The following is a 20126-nucleotide window of genomic DNA, read 5'->3' on the forward strand; positions in this document are numbered from 1 at the left end:
CCTAACCTTGAGGTCAGTCAGTGCAATCTACCTATTAGGCAGCTATACGTGCTCCTTCAGGGACATGGCCAGCGAGTTCTTGACAGCAGTCTGAAGTAGATTAGAGCCTTTTGCTCAAAAGTCATGATGGCCAGGATGCAGCCAAATATGTAATTCCAGCTGGCCTGAATATTACTGATTTATTTGGAGCAAGCATTTGCCACTAGTGTGGTGCTCTGTTGCTGTGAGCGGAAGCAATCTATAGGCTTTTCTGGAGATGTGCGTGCATGCATGCGTTACGCATATGCTTTTTAATGGATTCCACTTATTTGGCGACGACACTGGTTCCACCTTTGAACACTTTAAGGAAAGAACAGTTGAAGCCCGTTCCTTGGGACTTTCCTCTCGTGCCAGACCATTTCTTCAATCAGTTTCCACCCTTCCAACACCTCTAGAAAGTTAATGTATGAACTACAACAGCTATAGTGGTACCAATCCTTTTGTGGCTGAGGACGGAGAAAAAACAGACATTGCGCAGGACAAAATTCTTCTTAGTTCCCCTACCCTGCAACATCTGTCCCTTAAGATGCTTTAGTTTGCCTGTACCTGGGTCCTCCAGATCGTCCAGCAGGAAGATGCCCTTCTGTTATTGTTTGACCCATCTCAGCTTCAGCCCAGAGTGGCTTTCAAAGAAGCACCTATCCATCTTACTAAAGGAAGCCCATGCTCTACTATCCGGAGGGGCCATAGTGATGGTTCTGGACTCAGAAATAGGACAGAATGTTGCTCCCAGTTGCAGTTATGTATAGTTTTCTGGATCCCTCCCTTTTTTTGAGGTTGAATCCGTCCTGGTGGTGGTATCATCCACAAAAAAGTGGATGAGTCTTCCTCTTCCAATAAGATTGGTATCTTGTAAATACTTTTTTTTACTATCCAACTAGGGCTATTTACATGGCATAGACCACAGTAGGCCAGCCTTATCAAGCCACCGCACCTGTTTGTGTGAATTCAGATATTTGTCATAACCTACAGCCTCTTTGTGTTTGCTAGACCAGCCATATATTCCTCATATGCACCCCCTTCCAGCCAATGCACAGCTACTCATTACATCTTCTGACTCTCAGAACTGTCTTTTTCATTGCGATCACTTCAGCTTGTTGTATGAGTGAACTCCATGCTTTCTCAGTTAAGCCAACCCACACCACTTTTCCCCCCAGATAAATTGGTGTTGAGGAGCAAGGCAGCCTTTTTGCCAATGGTTGTGACTCCTTGTCATGTTGGGCAATTCATCACCATGGCAACATTCTCTGCTCCACTTTACCTCTAGAAAGAAGAGCGACATGAACGGCTGGACCCCAAAAAAGCATTAAGACCATTGAGTGAACCATCAGCTTTTTGTGGGGTACTTGGGAGCAAAGAAAGGTAAGGTAGTACAGAAAGCGACTTTGTCAAGGTGGATAGACCACCACATTAAGATGTGCTAAGCATTAGCCAATAAACAGGCTCCATAAGGACTGAGGGCTCATTCTACCACGCCGTGGCTCCTGCAGAGCGCCTGCTCTTGATGAATGTCAGGATTCAGCTACGGCATCAGTGCACACCTTCACTAAACATTAGTGCCTTGGTAGCCGGGTCTCATTTGAACAGCATTTGTTCTGCGTCCACTCCACAGACCCTCCTTCTTGGAAGGCTTTGGTTGGGCAACCTAACCGCGACCTCTCCACTGCCTTACCACTTGCCTGTTCTTTACAGTGGCCCTTTTTTAACCGTCTACAAATGTCTCAAATTGAAGATATGCACACTGGTACCTTCAGTTGTTAATGCCCTGCATCTGAGGGCGTGGAAAAAGTTAAGCAAGGGAATGACATCAACATGTAGGGGGGTGGTGCTTATATTTACTCCCTGGGCAGAACAAAGCCAGGGTGGAGCTGCACGGCAGCACCTAGCAGCACATGAGAGCACTGCTATGTAAAAAAATGCAGATTCAGGACCAGGCACCTGTAGAATATTCTAAAGGTGATGAATCTGCAGTTACAGTATCCACCAGAAAGAGTGTTACCGAAGGTAGGTATCTTGTTCTTTTGGGGGCCTCTGATAATTTTTCTGGTTAGAATTATGTCATTGCAGGTGTTTCTTGTGTCCCATTTCTCTCTTGATGTGAGACTGCAGTGCTTTCTTTAGAATGCTCGTTATTTGGTAATATGACTAAGGATATCCAAACTAGGTTTTAGTACAATACTTAGGGAGAGCCTTCATAACAAATTAAATATTTAATTGTGGATATTTTTGTGTGGATGTAAAGTATCCTATTTTTCCTCCTTTTAATTGAATTATGAATAACTCTTTCTCGTCCTATTGAAATCTTTCTTTTAACAGCTGACTACATAGTGATGCAGTTTGGACGAGTGGCCGAAGACGTTTTCACGTTGGACTATAACTACCCCATGTGTGCACTGCAAGCATTTGCCATTGGTCTCTCGAGCTTTGACAGCAAATTGGCATGTGAATGAAGATTCAAATGTACCTCGCACTTTCTGCAAATCAATGCTCAAAACATTACATCTTTATTTTTACTCATACTCCTGCTTTGTGACCTGCCTTGCAATCATGGTTGACAACAACTTACATCAAAAAGTCATATTTCCTGATCCATTGGTGGAAAAGTACTCAAAGACCTTGAAGGGTAGTAACTGCCCAATTTAGCAGCAGTGATTGAGGGTTGGATGGTGACGTGCAGGTGTTTGTGTATGTGTGTGCATGTCTGTGCTAGTGCATGTGTGATAATTTTAATAATTTTAATTGAACATCGTTCAGAAGTTGCTGGATATGACAAAATCAGCCGAGCCATAGGACGCCTAGAGTAGACCGTTTGCTTCAAGAGGTGAATGTCTGTTGCATGGTCATGTGGATAAACACAGATAGCACCAACTTTACTACTTTTCCAAAGAGTTTTATTTCTTCTGTCTCTTTCGTAATTTATCTTCCCACTGCTCAGATTACATGCCAGTGGAAAGGAAAATCTTTGCAAAAACAAGAATTGAATATTTACGGTCATCTTCACCACCAGAAATAAGTAGACTTTTTATGATTGCGTTGCACATTTCCATTTCTTAATTTGCAAATGTGAAAGCACAATTTATGCATTTTTCTTTTATTGTATAGTTGACATTTAATGAATAGATTTTGAGCAGGATAGCTATTGGACTCAATGAAAAGCAGCCTCATCTGAGCAGAGTTACCAAAACATAGCTGTAAATGGAGTTGGAGTACAAAGGGACATGCAAAATATAATATTTTCGTTTTTTAAAGCAAAATGTACCAATTTTTTTTTTCTTGGGGGGGTGGTGGGGGGGGGGGGGGGCTACTTTCACTTACACACTTCCGATATTGTCAACATCAAAGCTATGGATTTTGACCAAATTGAATATTGTTTGGTTTAACCTTTTCTGAAAAGCTTACCATTGTACTTGTCATTATTAGATCAGTTTACATACTGTTGATTTTAATTACCTTTTTTTATATTATGTCCACAGGAGATATTATATGTAGTATGGTTGTATAATATGTAGTATGTTTTGTAGCCGTGTGTACCTACTGTATGTGTTAGAAGGTTTATATTTTTCTAGCATCCCATGTTCTGTTCTAGTGGACCACATAGCTGGTCCTGACACAGGAATAGGAATAGGAATGATGAGACATGGGAGGTCACCATGATTGTTAGCAGGGATAATGACGAGTCTTAAGACAGGTCAGCTCCTAGGGGCAGCTAAGGCAGTATCCATGTCAGCAGAATGTGTATGGTTTCACAAAAGGAGTTATAATGGCCCTTGACGTATGTAATGTAGATTGAGGAGTAACGTTAATGCGATCCTGTAGTGTTTTCTGAGACACTGCAATGTCTCAGTTTCAGTATTTTAAAAAAAATATATATATATTTTTTTTAAACATCCAGCTTTGCGGTGAGATCTTGTTAATCTGCACGGTGTGCTATACTGTACCTATAGTTTCACCTTAATTGACACAGATGATTTTGATTTGGGTGTAAGCTGTAAGTGGTTCCCTTTCCTCATTTGTAAGCATTAAATTAATAATTTAGTCATATACTTTGAACTTACAATATGACTGAGTGATACTGCAGCTGCCACTGATTCACCCATGCCAGTAGGATTGGTAAGAAAGTGATCATAGTAGTGTCCATGTGAAGCTATTGGTATTTCCTGGTAAGAATGGTCCACAATTAATTTATGCCCCAGTAAACCAAACCTTTATTAAATTCCTAGCCTTTTCATTACCTTAGTAGGTTGCTCTGCCTTCCAAAAAGGTTGCCCTCTATAGGTGGTTGCTCATGCCACACATCACAAGCCAGTTGGATAAGCTTCTTGAGGACTGCCTAGCCCACAAACATTCAGGAAGTAAACTGAGCACCAACTTGTATTTCCACAAAGTTGAAGATTGAAGCTGCCCATGTGCGACACACATGATTTATACTTGGGGGTTTTAGTGATTTTGTAAATGCTCTGAACAGGTCATAATGTAGCTGCAGGTCTTTCTATTTTTGGGAGTGGGTATACTAGGGTTTATTTGGTGTCTGGTTTCCATTGTAAGGGAATGCATTCCCAAAACCCTTTTATGATCTTTACGTTATTTTCACTCTCCATCTGAAAACCCCTTTAGAGATTAAAACAAAAGAACGACCAAGTCCATTAATGCATGGATATATCTTTTGCAAACTGGTTACAGTAGGGTATAATCGCAGTGACTGCTGGGAGCCCCATCATTCTGATATCAGTCATGCGTCCAATAAAGAAAATGTGAATGCTATCTTATGTATGATATGGGTAGGTTGACAGAGTGAGTAGCGTTGTGGTACTAACATCAATAGGATCTAAAAATGTTTGACATTGGCAGTTGCAATGTCAAATCAACATACTTTAAATTAGGGGTCATATGTAATATTGACAATACTGCTACAGTACCCAATTGTGTTGAGCGAAGTATGGTTTTCCGCTATAACGGAGTATATAGTCTAAAATATGGGTAAAGTTGACTTCAGTAAAATCTGATCGGCCAGTAATATTTAGAGTAATGTATGACGGTAGCAATATTACTACCAGTGTCATTCCACCATTTCCATATTATAACCACTGCATCTTAAGTCCCAATACTGGTGGATGTTTGGGTTTTATTGTTCAAACTTTGTGCAACTTCCAAGCATTCAACGATCTGTTCATTATTAGAAGATAAACATTTACATTGTGGATCATATCTAGTGTTTTCAAGTGGAGTAAATAAATGAATTGCACATCACCAGTTTGCCTGTGATAGATGATCTTGGTTTGTTGAATATCCAGAAAACCATTTTCATTGGCATCTCTTAGTCCTGGAGCTTCTGATGCTATCAAGCCCAGTAAACTATTATTCATCTATAATAATCTGTTCCCCCCATTATGGATGAATGAAAACCTTATTGCCTGGTAGGATTCACTTTGAAATGCTTGCAGAGCTACTCAGTACCTGTAATCGTATTTGTGGGAGTACAAGACCTATTCCAAGGAAAGGGACAATAAGGCATAAAGGGACTATCCTAGAGTTTCAGCCAGAGTATAATTTATGTACCATGTAACCAAGAATAAAGATCAAAGCAAGTGAAAAGCGTGATCAGATGGTTTGGATTCTGTAAAAAAAAATCACGGGTATTTAGGCTATATGTGACTTGGGCATTGTGAAGTATGTGTAAACTCCATGTCCTTCTAGTAGATTACAGCCCTTCTTATGGATTACAGTGTAGATAAGTAGACATTTGCCACCTACTATGATTTATGCAGTTTCATACTAAAGAAAACATTAATCCTGAATACAGCTCTGTGTATGGGAAGTGATTGTTCTTTAGATGTCTGTGGTATGGCGATTCTCCATTTTGTAAGATGCAGTGAACTAGTAAATGCCCATAGCTTTATTTTAATCTATCGTCCTTTGGACAATATATTTGGTTATTTACAGCACATACACTTGTTAGGACTTATGGAAGTCAAGGGCCACAAATCTTGATGTTTGTTGACTTTACATTTTTAGGCTGGGTCATGTTCTTAAGATTTAGTTGTGTCCAGCAGTAACACCAGAAACTATGGTGTTCCCTTTTCCCTATACTTCCATGTGTAGTGTTGGCATACAGTTGCTGAGGTTAATCTTCCACATCTGGGAATTGTGGTTGTTGCTTTATTAACACTTGTCTTGCCTTTGTTTAGTAATAGGCTGCCTTTTTCACTGATCTACCACGCCCATCTTTTGTTTTTGTGAATCAAGCTGGTACCCATGCTTGTTCCAATATTCCTTCCTTTATGAGTCAGGTACTTTGTGATTTGGTTTCTTAATCATGCCCAACTTTTATCTCCATTACAGAAATCAATCTAATGTGCCTTTTAATTATTCTGCTTTTCTGACTTGCTGATTCTATATCACAGCGTGAAATTGTTTTATGTTTAAAGCCTTATGAGTTATAATCTCAAATATGCTTGTCTGTACTGTAATTTGTATACCGTATTGTTGTTGTTTTTTTTTTTTAGTTAATCAGGGGGACATGCCACAGAAAGATTTGTTTCAACTTCTGTGGGATACATTTGAAATCCAAGGCAGTCAGTTCAACAGGAAAATGCAGATTGTAATTATTCACATGTATTTTATATTTTTATCTCCTTCGGATATATTTGTGTTATCTTTCTGTTTATGTGACAGACGTTTGGAGAACTGACGGTATAACCTGTTCAGTTAGCAGTGCTGCGCTATCCGTTTTGTTAGGTTTGCTACTCCCAGGTCTGAGGTGATGAGCTTTTTGGTTGGAGTTCAGCTACTATAGCTTCAAAAAGTAGTATGCAACAATTTAGTTGAACTGACCTTGGTTATCATTCTCTTCAGAAGAGGACAGGTTTCATCTTCAATGTCCTTTTAACACACCAGTAGCCCATATGGTATGGACATATTGCAACAAATATTTAATATATGGAAGGCAAGAATTGCTTTTAAACTCATCTTTTGTCTTATTAGAGGTACGTTGTGATGTTGCAGTGAGCTTGTATTGCAAGTGAGTACTGATAGTACGGTTCCCCATCATTCAGGGCTGCACAAACCAGGCATCTCCTTCCCTCACAAACTGTGAGAGAAGAATATGCTTGGCCGCCTGAGCGCACCCAAAGCAGAATTTAAAATCAAAACATTAATATCGAAGTACACTTACAAAGATGGTTGCATGGGCCTGGCTTTTCCATGTTTTTGAAGAGTACGTGTGGTTTAGAGCTTCTGTTCTAATGTACTGATCTTTCTTCTCAAAGAATCCTTAGGGTCACCATCTACATCTCTGGCTCTTTGAGTGTCTAGAGTAATGCCAGTCACTGGAGCCAGTGCCTGAATATCCAAAGTTGCTGTCTGTATTGCAGATGTACAATATTGTTCCCAGTAAAGAAACCTACATCATCTTTTATTCACAGTACATGTCTTGCTTATTATTTATGGACTTGTTGAAAGTCTTGTACTCCCTTTGTCACTGCAAACATTTGTAACTTTTTGTACACAAATAAAATAATTTATATATATATGAAAATACACTTGTCATTCTTGTTTAAAATTGTATCTAACCATACTACAAACATGAGTGCTGAATTGTTAATCACTTGTATGTTGTCTCAAGTATGTACCCAGATTATTGGGTGGTGTAGTCAATGGAGGCCAGAGTCTGATTTAATATCACAAAAGGTTCTGAGGGTAGTGAATTGACAAGTACTGCCTTCGTGTACTTAAACCACCCAGAATAAGTAGGCACTAAATATGCATTGGTATTGTCTTAATCATCCTTTTTTTAAGGACTTGAATAGGATAAAACATTATGGACCACACTTTTCAAGGGGAAATTTGTCTGCCTCTTTTTCTGTTATCCAAAATTATCTTTGTAGATGTTTGTGTGCCACTCAATGGTAAGCCTCTCTGTTGATTGTGGAGGTTGCACAGTTTTTCTATCTGCAAGATCACTCGGACCGTCAGAGCCTGTTCCCTGAATATTCAACTGGAGCATTTGTTTCTTGACATTACTGGTTAAGTCTGGCTTGCAGATGCCAGAAAACTTTTTCTGATAGAGCCTTTTTGTTCATCTTGGCGCACTAAGAACACAACAACCACAGGCGGACTTCATGTAGATACATAACAGACTGTTGGTCATTCGTCGCTTAAACCCTATGGTTTAAGTGACAGCGTTCACACCAGAAAAACGCAGTTTTCAAAGACAATTGCCAAAACTCTCAATCAACAGTTGAAGCTATAGACACATCACTGGTGCAAAGAGAAAGGAACAGACAGCGCGAACAGATGACGTGTATGTGTGTGTATGTGTGTGTATGTGTGTGTGTGTGTGTGTGTGTGTATATATATATATATATGTTCGATGGCATGTGTAGCTGCAGATACACATGCTGTGCACAGTCCGCCATCTGGTGTTGGGTTCGGAGTGTTACAAGTTGTTTTTCTTCGAAGAAGTCTTTTCGAGTCACGAGACCAAGGGACTCCTCCCATTTCGACTCCATTGCGCATGGGCGTCGACTCCATCTTAGATTGTTTTTTTTCCGCCATCGGGTTCGGACGTGTTCCTTTTCGCTCAGTGTTTCGGGTCGGAAAGTTAGTTAGAATCTCTGAAAAAATCGTCGGTATTGTTTGCGTTCGGTATCGGGTTAGTTAGAACAAATCAACACCGAATTTTGAAGAGCTCCGGTGGCCCTTCGGTTTTTTTTCGATCCCCCGTCGGGGCCTGGTTGGCCCGGCCACGTGCGACTTCAAGGCTGATGGAACGGACCCCATTCCGCTTCTGCCCAAAATGCCATAACAAGTATCGGTATACGGATCAGCATCTGGTCTGTAACTTGTGCTTGTCCCCCGAGCACAAGGAGGATACTTGTGAAGCCTGTCGAGCGCTTCGGTCGAGGAAGACGCTGAGAGACCGAAGAGCCAGGAGACTACAAATGGCGTCCACACCGACAGGTCAAGAACGTTTCGAGGAGGAAGAAGAAGCTTTTTCCATCCGCGAGTCGGATTCTGAAGAACTCGACGCCGAAGAAACACACCAAACCGTGAGTAAGACGTCGAAAATCAGGACTCTCGAAGTCCACAAAAGCCCAGGGGACGCCACCGCCAACAGGCCATGGCTTAACCCGAAAACTAGGTGACCGATCCAAGGCACCGAAAAAGGGCATGCTGGTGTCGAAGTCATCCGACTCCGGTCGACATACCGCCACACAGCAACCTCGGAGCCGAGACAGTGGCTCCGAGAAACTTCGGCACAGAGACAGCGGCACCGAAGAATTTCGGCACCGAGACACCACGCCGAAAACAAAGAAGGTTTCTTCGGAGCCTAAAAAGACTTCCGAAAAGGTTTCGGTTCCGAAACATCCAGCCTCGGAGCCGAAAACTAGTTCCTATACAGAGGAACAAGGATTAACCTCCCAATTACATAGATTTGGAGAGGAGCTTCAAGCTGTAGAGCCTGACTACACGCAAAGAAGGCTTCATATTCATGAGGACACAGGGAAGATAACCACTCTTCCCCCAATCAAAAGAAAAAGAAAACTTGCCTTTCAACAAAAGGACAAGCAACCACAGGCAAAAGTGGCAAAGAAAACAACCCCGCCACCGTCTCCACCACCATCAACACATGCATCACCAGCAACAACTCCACCACTGATGCACTCACCAGCTCATACTACAATGAGTCAGGATGATCCCGATGCATGGGACCTTTACGATGCTCCAGTGTCTGACAACAGCCCAGACTCCTACCCCACAAAACCGTCACCACCTGAGGACAGTACATCCTACACACAGGTGGTCGCAAGGGCAGCCGAATTTCACGTCACCTTACATTCTGAACCAATTGAGGATGACTTTCTGTTTAACACCCTATCCTCCACCCATAGCCAGTACCAAAGCCTTCCCATGCTCCCAGGAATGCTAAAACATTCAAAACAAATATTTCAGGATCCAGTTAAAGGCAGAGCCATAACTCCAAGGGTGGAGAAAAAGTACAAGCCACCGCCAACAGATCCAATCTATATTACAACACAACTAACACCAGACTCAGTAGTTGTCGGGGCAGCTCGTAAGAGAGCCAACTCTCATACCTCAGGAGACGCACCACCTCCAGACAAAGAGAGCCGCAAATTTGATGCTGCGGGAAAAAGGGTTGCAGCACAAGCAGCAAATCAATGGCGTATTGCCAATTCACAAGCACTTTTGGCAAGAAATGCAACATTTCATCGAACACTTACCCAAGGAGTTCCAAAGAAGAGCGCAACAGGTGGTAGAAGAGGGACAAAGTATCTCAAATAATCAGATACGGTCTTCCATGGATGCAGCAGATACAGCTGCAAGGACAATAAACACTGCAATCACGATACGAAGGCACGCATGGCTGCGCACTTCAGGGTTCAAGCCGGAAATCCAACAAGCTGTGCTCAATATGCCATTTAATGAACAGCAATTGTTTGGGCCGGAAGTAGACACTGCCATTGAGAAACTCAAAAAAGACACCGATACAGCCAAAGCCATGGGCGCACTCTACTCCCCGCAGAGCAGAGGCACATTTCGAAAAACACCTTTTAGGGGAGGGTTTCGAGGTCAACCCACAGAAACCACAACCTCACAAACAAGGCCTACTTACCAGGGTCAATATCAGAGGGGAGGTTTTCGGGGGCAATATAGAGGGGGCCAATTCCCAAGAAATCGAGAAATTCCAAGGCCCCAAAACTCCTCAAAATAAACAGTGACTCACAAGTCACACAACCCCATCACATAACACCTGTGGGGGGAAGACTAAGCCAATTTTACAAACTTTGGGAGGAAATAACAACAGACACCTGGGTCTTAGCAATTATCCAGCATGGTTATTGCATAGAATTTCACCAATTCCCTCCAAACGTCCCACCGAAAACACACAATATGTCAAAACAACATATAGATCTTCTAGGACTAGAAGTTCAAGCATTGCTACAAAAGGACGCAATAGAATTAGTGCCAAATCTACAAAAAAACACAGGAGTTTACTCACTGTACTTTCTAATACCCAAAAAGGACAAAACTCTGAGACCAATACTAGATCTCAGAATACTAAATACCTACATCAAATCAGACCACTTTCACATGGTCACGTTACAAGACGTAATCCCACTGCTCAAACAGCAAGATTACATGACAACATTAGACCTAAAAGATGCGTATTTCAATATACCAATACATCCTTCACACAGGAAATACCTAAGGTTCGTATTCCAAGGAATACATTACCAATTCAAAGTGTTGCCATTCGGAATAACAACTGCGCCAAGAGTTTTTACAAAATGCCTGGCAGTAGTAGCTGCACAAATCAGAAGGCAGCAAATACATGTGTTCCCGTACTTAGACGACTGGTTAATCAAAACCAACACGCTAAGACAATGTTCACAGCCCACAAACTACGTCATACAGACCCTTCACAGGCTAGGTTTCTCGATCAACTACGCGAAGTCACACCTTTTGCTGTGTCAAACACAGCAATACTTAGGAGCGACAATCAACACAGCAAAAGGGATTGCCACTCCAAGTCCACAAAGGGTTCAAACATTTCACAAGGTAATACAGGCCATGTATCCAACACAAAAGATACAAGTCAAAATGGTAATGAAACTCCTAGGCATGATGTCTTCATGCATAGCCATTGTCCCAAACGCAAGATTGCACATGCGGCCCTTACAACAGTGCCTAGCATCACAATGGTCACAAGCACAGGGTCAACTTCTAGATCTGGTGTTGATAGACCGCCAAACATTCATCTCGCTTCTATGGTGGAACAGTACAAATTTAAACCGAGGGCGGCCTTTCCAAGACCTAGTGCCACAATATGTCATAACAACGGATGCTTCCATGACCGGGTGGGGAGCACACCTCAATCAACACAGCATCCAAGGACAATAGGACATACATCAGAGGCAGTTTCACATAAATCACTTAGAACTGTTAGCAGTATTTCTAGCGCTGAAAGCATTTCAACCCATGATAACCCAAAAATACATTCTTGTCAAAACAGACAACATGACAACAATGTATTATCTAAACAAACAAGGAGGGACACACTCGACACAGCTGTGCCTCCTAACACAAAAAATATGGCATTGGGCGATTCACAACCACATTCGCCTAATAGCACAATTTATTCCAGGGATTCAGAACCAGTTGGCAGACAATCTCTCTCGAGATCACCAACAAACCCACAAATGGGAAATTCACCCCCAAATACTAAACAATTACTTTCAAATTTGGGGAACACCTCAAATAGATCTATTTGCAACAAAAGAAAACTCAAAATGCCAAAACTTCACATCCAGGTACCCACAAGATCAATCCCAAGGCAATGCTCTATGGATGAACTGGTCAGGGATATTTGCGTACGCTTTTCCCCCTCTCCCTCTCCTTCCATATCTAGTAAACAGGTTCAAATCATTAACATTTATAAAGCGCGCTACTCACCCGTGCGGGTCTCAAGGCGCTAGGGGAAAAGAAAGGGGGGGTTAACGCTGCTGGAACAGCCAGGTCTTTAGGAGTCTCCAGAAAGCGGAGTGGTCCTGGGTGGTCCTGAGGCTGGTGGGGATGGAGTTCCAGGTCTTGGCCGCCAGGAAGGAGAAAGATCTCCCACCCGCCGTGGAGCGGCGGATGCGAGGACAGCAGTGAGTGCAAGGCCAGAGGAGCGCGGGTGGGGACGTAGAAGCTGAGGCGTCTGTTGAGGTATTCCGGTCCCTTGTCGTGGAGGGCTTTGTGTGCGTGGGTAATCCTTTTGCTAACTGGGAGCCAATGCAGGTGTCTCAGGTGTGCGGAGATGTGGCTGTTGCGGGGTACGTCTAGGATGAGGCGGGCCGAGGCGTTTTGAATGCGTTGCAGGCGATTTTGGAGTTTGGCTGTGGTCCCGGCGTAGAGGGTGTTGCCGTAGTCCAGGCGGCTCGTGACGAGGGCGTGGGTCACGGTTTTTCTGGTGTCGGCGGGGATCCAGCGGAAGATCTTACGGTGCATGCGGAGGGTGAGGAAGTAGGCGGAGGACACGGCGTTGACTTGCTTAGTCATGGTGAGAAGAGGGTCCAAGATGAAGCCGAGGTTGCGGGCGTGGTCTGTGGGGGTCGGTGCGGTGCCGAGGGCCGTGGGCCACCAGGAGTCGTCCCAGGCGGACGGGGTGTTGCCGAGGATGAGGACTTCCGTTTTTTTCAGAGTTCAGCTTTAGGCGGCTGAGCCTCATCCAATCTGCGACGTCCTTCATACCCTCTTGTAGGTTGGTCTTGGCGCTGGCGGGGTCCTTGGTGAGGGAGAGTATCAAACTCAAACTCATACTAACTCAAACTCAAACTCATACTAATAGCACCAACATGGGCAAGGCAACCTTGGTACACAACACTACTAGACCTTTCAGTAGTACCTCATGTCAAACTACCCAAAAGACCAGATCTGTTAACACAACACAAACAACAGATCCGACATCCAAATCCAGCATCGTTGAAAAAAGCAATTTGGCTCCTGAAATCCTAGAATTCGGGCACTTAGACCTCACACAGGAATGTATGGAAGTCATAAAACAAGCTAGAAAACCTACCACTAGACACTGCTATGCAAATAAGTGGAAAAGATTTGTTTATTACTGCATAATACTCAAATTCAACCTTTACACGCATCTGCAAAAGAATTAGAAGGATACTTACTACATTTGCAAAAATCTAACCTAGCTTTCTCTTCCATTAAAATACATCTTACGGCAATTTCTGCTTACCTACAAATTACACACTCCATTACATTGTTTAGGATACCAGTCATAAAGGCGTTTATGGAAGGCCTAAAGAGAATTATGCCACCAAGAACACCACCAGTTCCTTCATGGAACCTCAACATTGTCCTAACACGACTCATGGGTCCACCTTTTGAGCCCATGCACTCTTGTGAAATGCAATACTTAACGTGGAAAGTTGCATTTTTAATTCGAATCGGGGAAACTCAGAAAATCATCGAAATTTGTCGGTATTGTTTGCGTTCGGGACCGGTTTAGTATCATCACATCGGCACCGACAACAAGACCGCTTTGGCGGCCCTTCGGGGCTTCAGCACTTAATCGAGGCCTGGTCGGCCCGACCACACCCGTCGACAAAGAACTAATGGACCGGACCCCTTTCTGTTTCTGTCCGAAGTGCCACGCCAAGTATCCTTACACAGACCAGCATCGGGTCTGTAACCTGTGTTTATCGCCCGAACACAGAGGATACTTGCGAGGCCTGCAGAGCGTTTCGATCCAAGAAGACCTTAAGAGATCGACGCGCAAGACGGTTACAGATGGCGTAGCATCTCGACGCCTAGGAAGAAGAGATGCAGGTATCCATCCAAGGTTCGGACTCGGATGAATCAGACTGGGATCGACCACTGACGGCGGCACAAAAAGTGAGTACACCTGCCCCGTCCCACACCCAAGGTCAGGTCAAAAAACAAAAGGCCTCGGGAACGCCACTGCCGGAAGGCCATGGCTCAACCCACAGAAAAGACGGTGACCAAGTAACATCGGCACTGAAAAAGGCCAAATCAGTGCCGAAGACTTCCGACTCGGTCGAGAAACCGGCACCAAAAAGAGTCGGCATCGAATCGAGTAAATCTCGAAAAAGCCACTCGGAGCTGAAACCAACAATCTCCATTGGTGTTTCGATACTGAAAAAAACGGCTTCGGAGCCGAAAAAGGCGTTCTATACGGAAGAGCAGGGGCTCTCTCTACAGCTCAAAGAAAAGCACAGATTTGAGCAGGAACTGGATCTAGAAGAGTATGCTCAAACTCAGCAAAGGTTAGAGATCCAGAAACATACAGGGAAGAGGCAAACTATCCCTCCGCTCAAGTCCAAAAGAAAACTGACTTTTCACGAGACTGAGATGCAACCAAAGGCCAAAGTGGTTAGACAAACATCACCACCACCACAGTTCTCACCACAAACGTCCCCACTTCAATCTCCACAGTTGTCACCAGTGGGTACACCAATGGCACAGTCACCCACACATACTGGGATGACTCAAGACAATGCGGACCCCTGGGATCTATACGACCCACCAGTTTCGGACAATAGTCCAGAGTGTTATCCGACAAAACCTTCGCCACCAGAGGACAGTACATCCTACACGCAGGTACTGGCTAGAGCAACAACATTTCGCAATGTAACAATGCACTCAGAACCAGTGGAAGACGACTTCCTGTTTAACACTCTGGCATCCACGTATGCATCGTATCAAAGCCTGCCAATGTTACCGGGCATGCTTAAACATGCACAACAGGTTTTCCAAGAACCAGTGAAAGGGAGAGCAATCATGCCAAGGGTCGAGAAAAAATACAAACCGCACCTGTCAGACCCTGTGTTTATTACACAACAGCTCCCTCCGGACTCAGTGGTTGTGGGGGCTGCAAGAAAACGGGCTAACTCGCAGTCATCAGGGGATGCGCCACCCCCTGATAAGGAAAGTCTTAAATTCGACGCACCTGGGAAAAGAGTGGCATCGCAGGCAGCCAATCAGTGGCGAATCGCCAACTCACAAGCCCTCCTTGCTCGATACGACCGAGCACATTGGGACGAGATGCAAGACATCATCCAGCACCTCCCTAAAGAACATCAAAAACGTGCCCAACAAGTGGTTGAAGAGGAACAGGCCATATCAAATAACCAGATCCGCTCTGCAATAGACTCTGCTGATACAGCGGCACAAACTGTAAATACAGCAGTAACCATTAGGAAGCATGCATGGCTGCGACGTTCTGGGTTTAAACCAGAGATACAGCAAGCGGTATTGAATATGCTGTTTAATCAACACCAACTATTCAGCCCAGAAGTGGATACCGCAATAGAAAAAATGAAGGACATGGCCAAAGCCATGGGCGTGCTCTACTCCTCTCAATACAGGGGAACATTTAGGAAACCACAATTTAGGGGAGGGTTTAGACAGCAACCATCAGAACCATCTACCTCCCAAACAAAACCCACTTACCAAGCTCAGTAGCAGAGAGGGGGGTTTTGTGGTTCCTACAGATGACAGTTCCCAAGAGGAAGAGGGAAATTCCAGCCTACCAAGCAGACCCCTGGTAGCAAGCAGTGACTTCAATGTCACACTTCCCCAACACACATCACCAGTGGGGGGGAGATTAACGAAATACCACCATAATTGGACACACATTACTACAGACATGTGGGTTCTATCAATTATCCAACATGGTTACTGCATAGAGTTCACAAGATTCCCTCCAGATGTTCCTCCAAGAACGCACAGAATGTCAATACAACACTTAGACCTATTACAAATAGAAGTCCAAGCACTACTAGCAAAAGAAGCCATAGAACTGGTACCTTATCACCAGAGAGGAACAGGGGTTTACTCCCTGTATTTCCTCATCCCAAAGAAAGACAAAACGTTAAGGCCTATTTTAGATCTCAGAACACTGAATCTCTTCATCAAATCGGATCATTTCCACATGGTAACACTACAGGATGTAGTCCCTTTACTAAAACAAGGGGTAATACATGACAACACTGGATCTAAAGGATGCGTATTTTCACATACCCATCCATCCATCTCACAGGAAATACCTCCGGTTTGTAATACAAGGCAAACATTACCAATTCAAAGTGTTGCCATTCGGAATAACAACAGCCCCCAGAGTATTTACAAAATGCCTAGCCGTAGTAGCAGCTCATATAAGGAGAAATCACATGCACGAATTCCCGTATCTAGACGATTGGCTAATAAAAGCCAACAATCAACAACAATGTCAAAATCACACGCAATATGTAATAGATACTCTGCAAAAACTAGGGTTTTCTATAAATTACCAAAAATCACATTTACAACCATCCCATATACAACAGTACTTGGGAGCAACACTCAACACGCAAAGAGCAATTGCCACTCCAAGTCCACAAAGAGTCCAGTCATTTCAAAATATAAAATCAAGCATGCAATCAAACCCAACAATACACGGTCAGGTTTGTGATGAAAATACTAGGCATGATGTCCTTATGCATAGCTATTGTCCCAAATGCAAGACTACACATGCGGACCTTATAACAGTGCCTAGCGAAACAATGGACGCAGGCACAGGGTCAACTCCAAGATCTAGTGTTGATAGACCGCCAAACACACTCTTCGCTTCAATGGTGGAACCCTGTAAATTTAAAGGGCGGCCTTTCCAAGACCCAGTACCTCACGCCATTATCACAACAGACTCCTCCATGATTGTGGGGAGCACACCTCAACAATCACAGCATACGAGGTAAATGGGACAATCAGCAAAAACAACTTCACATAGTTCATTTAGAACTGCTAGCAGTCTTTCTAGCACTAAAAGCCTTTCAGCCCCTTATAGCCCACAAACATATCCTTGTCAAGACAGACAATATGACAACGATGTATTATTTAAACAAACAAGGGGGACGCACTCGTCACAACTGTGTATCCTAGCGCAAAAAATTTGGCACTGGGCAATTCACAACAACATTCGCCTGATAGCACAATATATACCAGGCATTCACAATCGGCTAACCGACAATCTCAGTCCGAGATCACCAACAGTCTCACGAGTGGGAAATACATGCCAAAATTCTAAAAGATCACTTCTACCACTGGGGGAAACCAAACATAGATCTGTTTGCAACAAAAGAAAACGCAAAATGCCAAAACTTTGCGTCCAGATACCCACACCCTCAGTCCAAGGGCAATGCTCTATGGATCAGCTGGTCAGGGATATTTGCTTATTCTTTTCCCCCTCTCCCGCTCATTCCTTTTCTGGTCAACAAAATGAGTCAAAACAAACTCAAACTAATACTCATAGCACCAACGTGGGCTCGCCAACCGTGGAACACCACACTGTTGGACTTCTCGGTAGTACCACACATCAAACTACCAAACAGACCAGATCTGTTAACGCAACACAAACAGATCAGACACCCGAATCCAGCATCGCTCAACCTAGCAATCTGGCTCCTGAAATCGTAGAATTTGGATATCTAAACCTCTCAAAAGAGTGTATAGAGGTCATTAAACAAGCAAGAAAACCCACAACACGGCATTGTTATGCTAATAAATGGAAAAGGTTTGTTTTCTACTGCCAGGCTAATCAAATTATGCCTCTAAACGCCTCCATACAAAACATTGTAAGTTATTTACTACATTTACAAAAAGCAATCTTGCTTTTTCTTCCATTAAAATCCATCTCACTGCGATATCTGCTTATTTGCAGATTACACATACAAAATTGCTTTTTAGAATCCCAGTAACCAAAGCCTTTATGGAGGGACTAAAAAGAATCATACCCCCAAGAACACCACCAGTACCTTCGTGGAATCTTAATATTGTACTAACACGACTCATGGGTCCACCATTTGAACCCATGCATTCTTGTCAAATACAATTCTTGACTTGGAAAGTAGCCATTCTAATAGCCATCACTTCTCTACGAAGAGTTAGTGAAATACAGGCATTTACTGTCCAAAAACCCTTCATACAGATACATAAACATAAAGTGGTTCTCCGTACAAATCCAACATTTTTACCAAAAGTCATATCACTGTTTCATCTAAATCAAACTGTGGAACTCCCAGTCTTCTTTCCACAACCAGAATCAATAGAAGAAAGGGCACTGCATACATTATACATTAAAAGAGCGCTAATGTATTACATTGACAGAACAAAACAATTTCGGAAAACAAAACAATTATTCGTAGCTTTCCCAAAACCTCACGCAGGTAACCCTATATCCAAACAAGGCATTGCCAGATGGATAGTGAAATGTATTCAGACCTGTTACCTTAAAGCTAAGAGAGAATTACCCATTACTCCAAGGGCACATTCCACTAGGAAAAAAGGCTCCACAATGGCTTTTCTTGGAAATATACCAATAAAAAACGAGATTTGTAAGGCAGCCACCTGGTCTACGCCCCATACATTCACTAAGCATTACTGTGTAGATGTGTTAGCAACATAACAAGCCACAGTAGGATAGGCTGTACCGAGAACATTATTTCAGACAACTTCAACTCCTACAGGCTGACCACCGCTTTTGGGGAGATTACTGCTTTGTAGTCTATGCACAGCATGTGTATCTGCAGCTACACATGCCATCGAACGGAAAATGTCGCTTACCCAGTGTACATCTGTTCGTGGCATGTTGCGCTGCAGATTCACATGTGCCCTCCCACCTCCCCGGAAGCCTGTAGCCGTTTTAGTTGCATGTAAATTGTAAATATGTAAATAAACATTCCTTTGATACACAATATGTACATACATTCCTACTCCATTGCATGGGCACCTCTAGTATTCTTACTTTACCAACTCCTACCTCACCCTTTGCGGGGAAAACAATCTAAGATGGAGTCGACGCCCATGCGCAATGGAGCCGAAAGGGAGGAGCCACTCGGTCCCGTGACTCGAAAAGACTTCTTCGAAGAAAAACAACTTGTAACACTCCAAGCCCAACACTAGATGGCAGGATAATGCACAGCATATGAATCTGCAGCGTAACATGCCACGAACAGATGTACACTGGGTAAGTGACATTTTCCATGTGTATATGTGTGTGTGTATATATATATATATATATATATATATATATATATATATATTCGATGGCATGTGTAGCTGCAGATACACATGCTATGCATATTCTGCCATCTAGTGTTGGGCTCGGAGTGTTACAAGTTGTTTTACTTCAAAGAAGTATTTTTGAGTCACAGGATCGAGTGACTCCTCTTCGGCTCTATTGCGCATGGGCATTGACTCCATGTTATATTGTTTTCTTTCCGCCATTGGGTTCTTTTCGCTCCGATAGTTCGAGTCGGAAAAGTTCTAGAACTCGTTAATTCTGGTCGGTATTGTTTCGATTGCGTACCATCTCTCATCGACACTTTGGTACCGTCGGGTCAAACATCTTTACTCGCCCTTCAGGGCGCCCGTGCCCAACTTGGGCCTGGTTGGGCTGACCGCGTGAAGCCTCATGGACTGGACCCCAGTCCGCTTTTGTCCTCAGTGCCACGCCAAATTTCCATATACAGACCAACATCTCGTCTGTAATCTGTCTCTCCCCAGACCAT

At 43.4% G+C, this 20126-nt stretch overlaps 1 protein-coding gene across 2 annotated transcripts in view; it reads left to right on the top strand.

The window, feature by feature from the left end:
• TULP3 (TUB like protein 3) overlaps positions 1-7573 on the top strand; it is a 327108-nt gene extending 319535 nt beyond the window's left edge. For both annotated transcript variants that reach the window (XM_069228168.1, XM_069228169.1), the window contains one exon: positions 2356-7573. In XM_069228168.1, coding sequence (XP_069084269.1) covers positions 2356-2489 — 134 coding nt within the window. In that variant the 3' untranslated portion in view covers positions 2490-7573. The remainder of the gene's footprint in view (positions 1-2355) is intronic.
• The last annotated feature ends 12553 nt before the right edge of the window (positions 7574-20126 follow it).

The sequence above is a fragment of the Pleurodeles waltl genome, chromosome 4_1, assembly GCF_031143425.1.
Source record: "Pleurodeles waltl isolate 20211129_DDA chromosome 4_1, aPleWal1.hap1.20221129, whole genome shotgun sequence".
NCBI lineage: Eukaryota > Metazoa > Chordata > Amphibia > Caudata > Salamandridae > Pleurodeles > Pleurodeles waltl.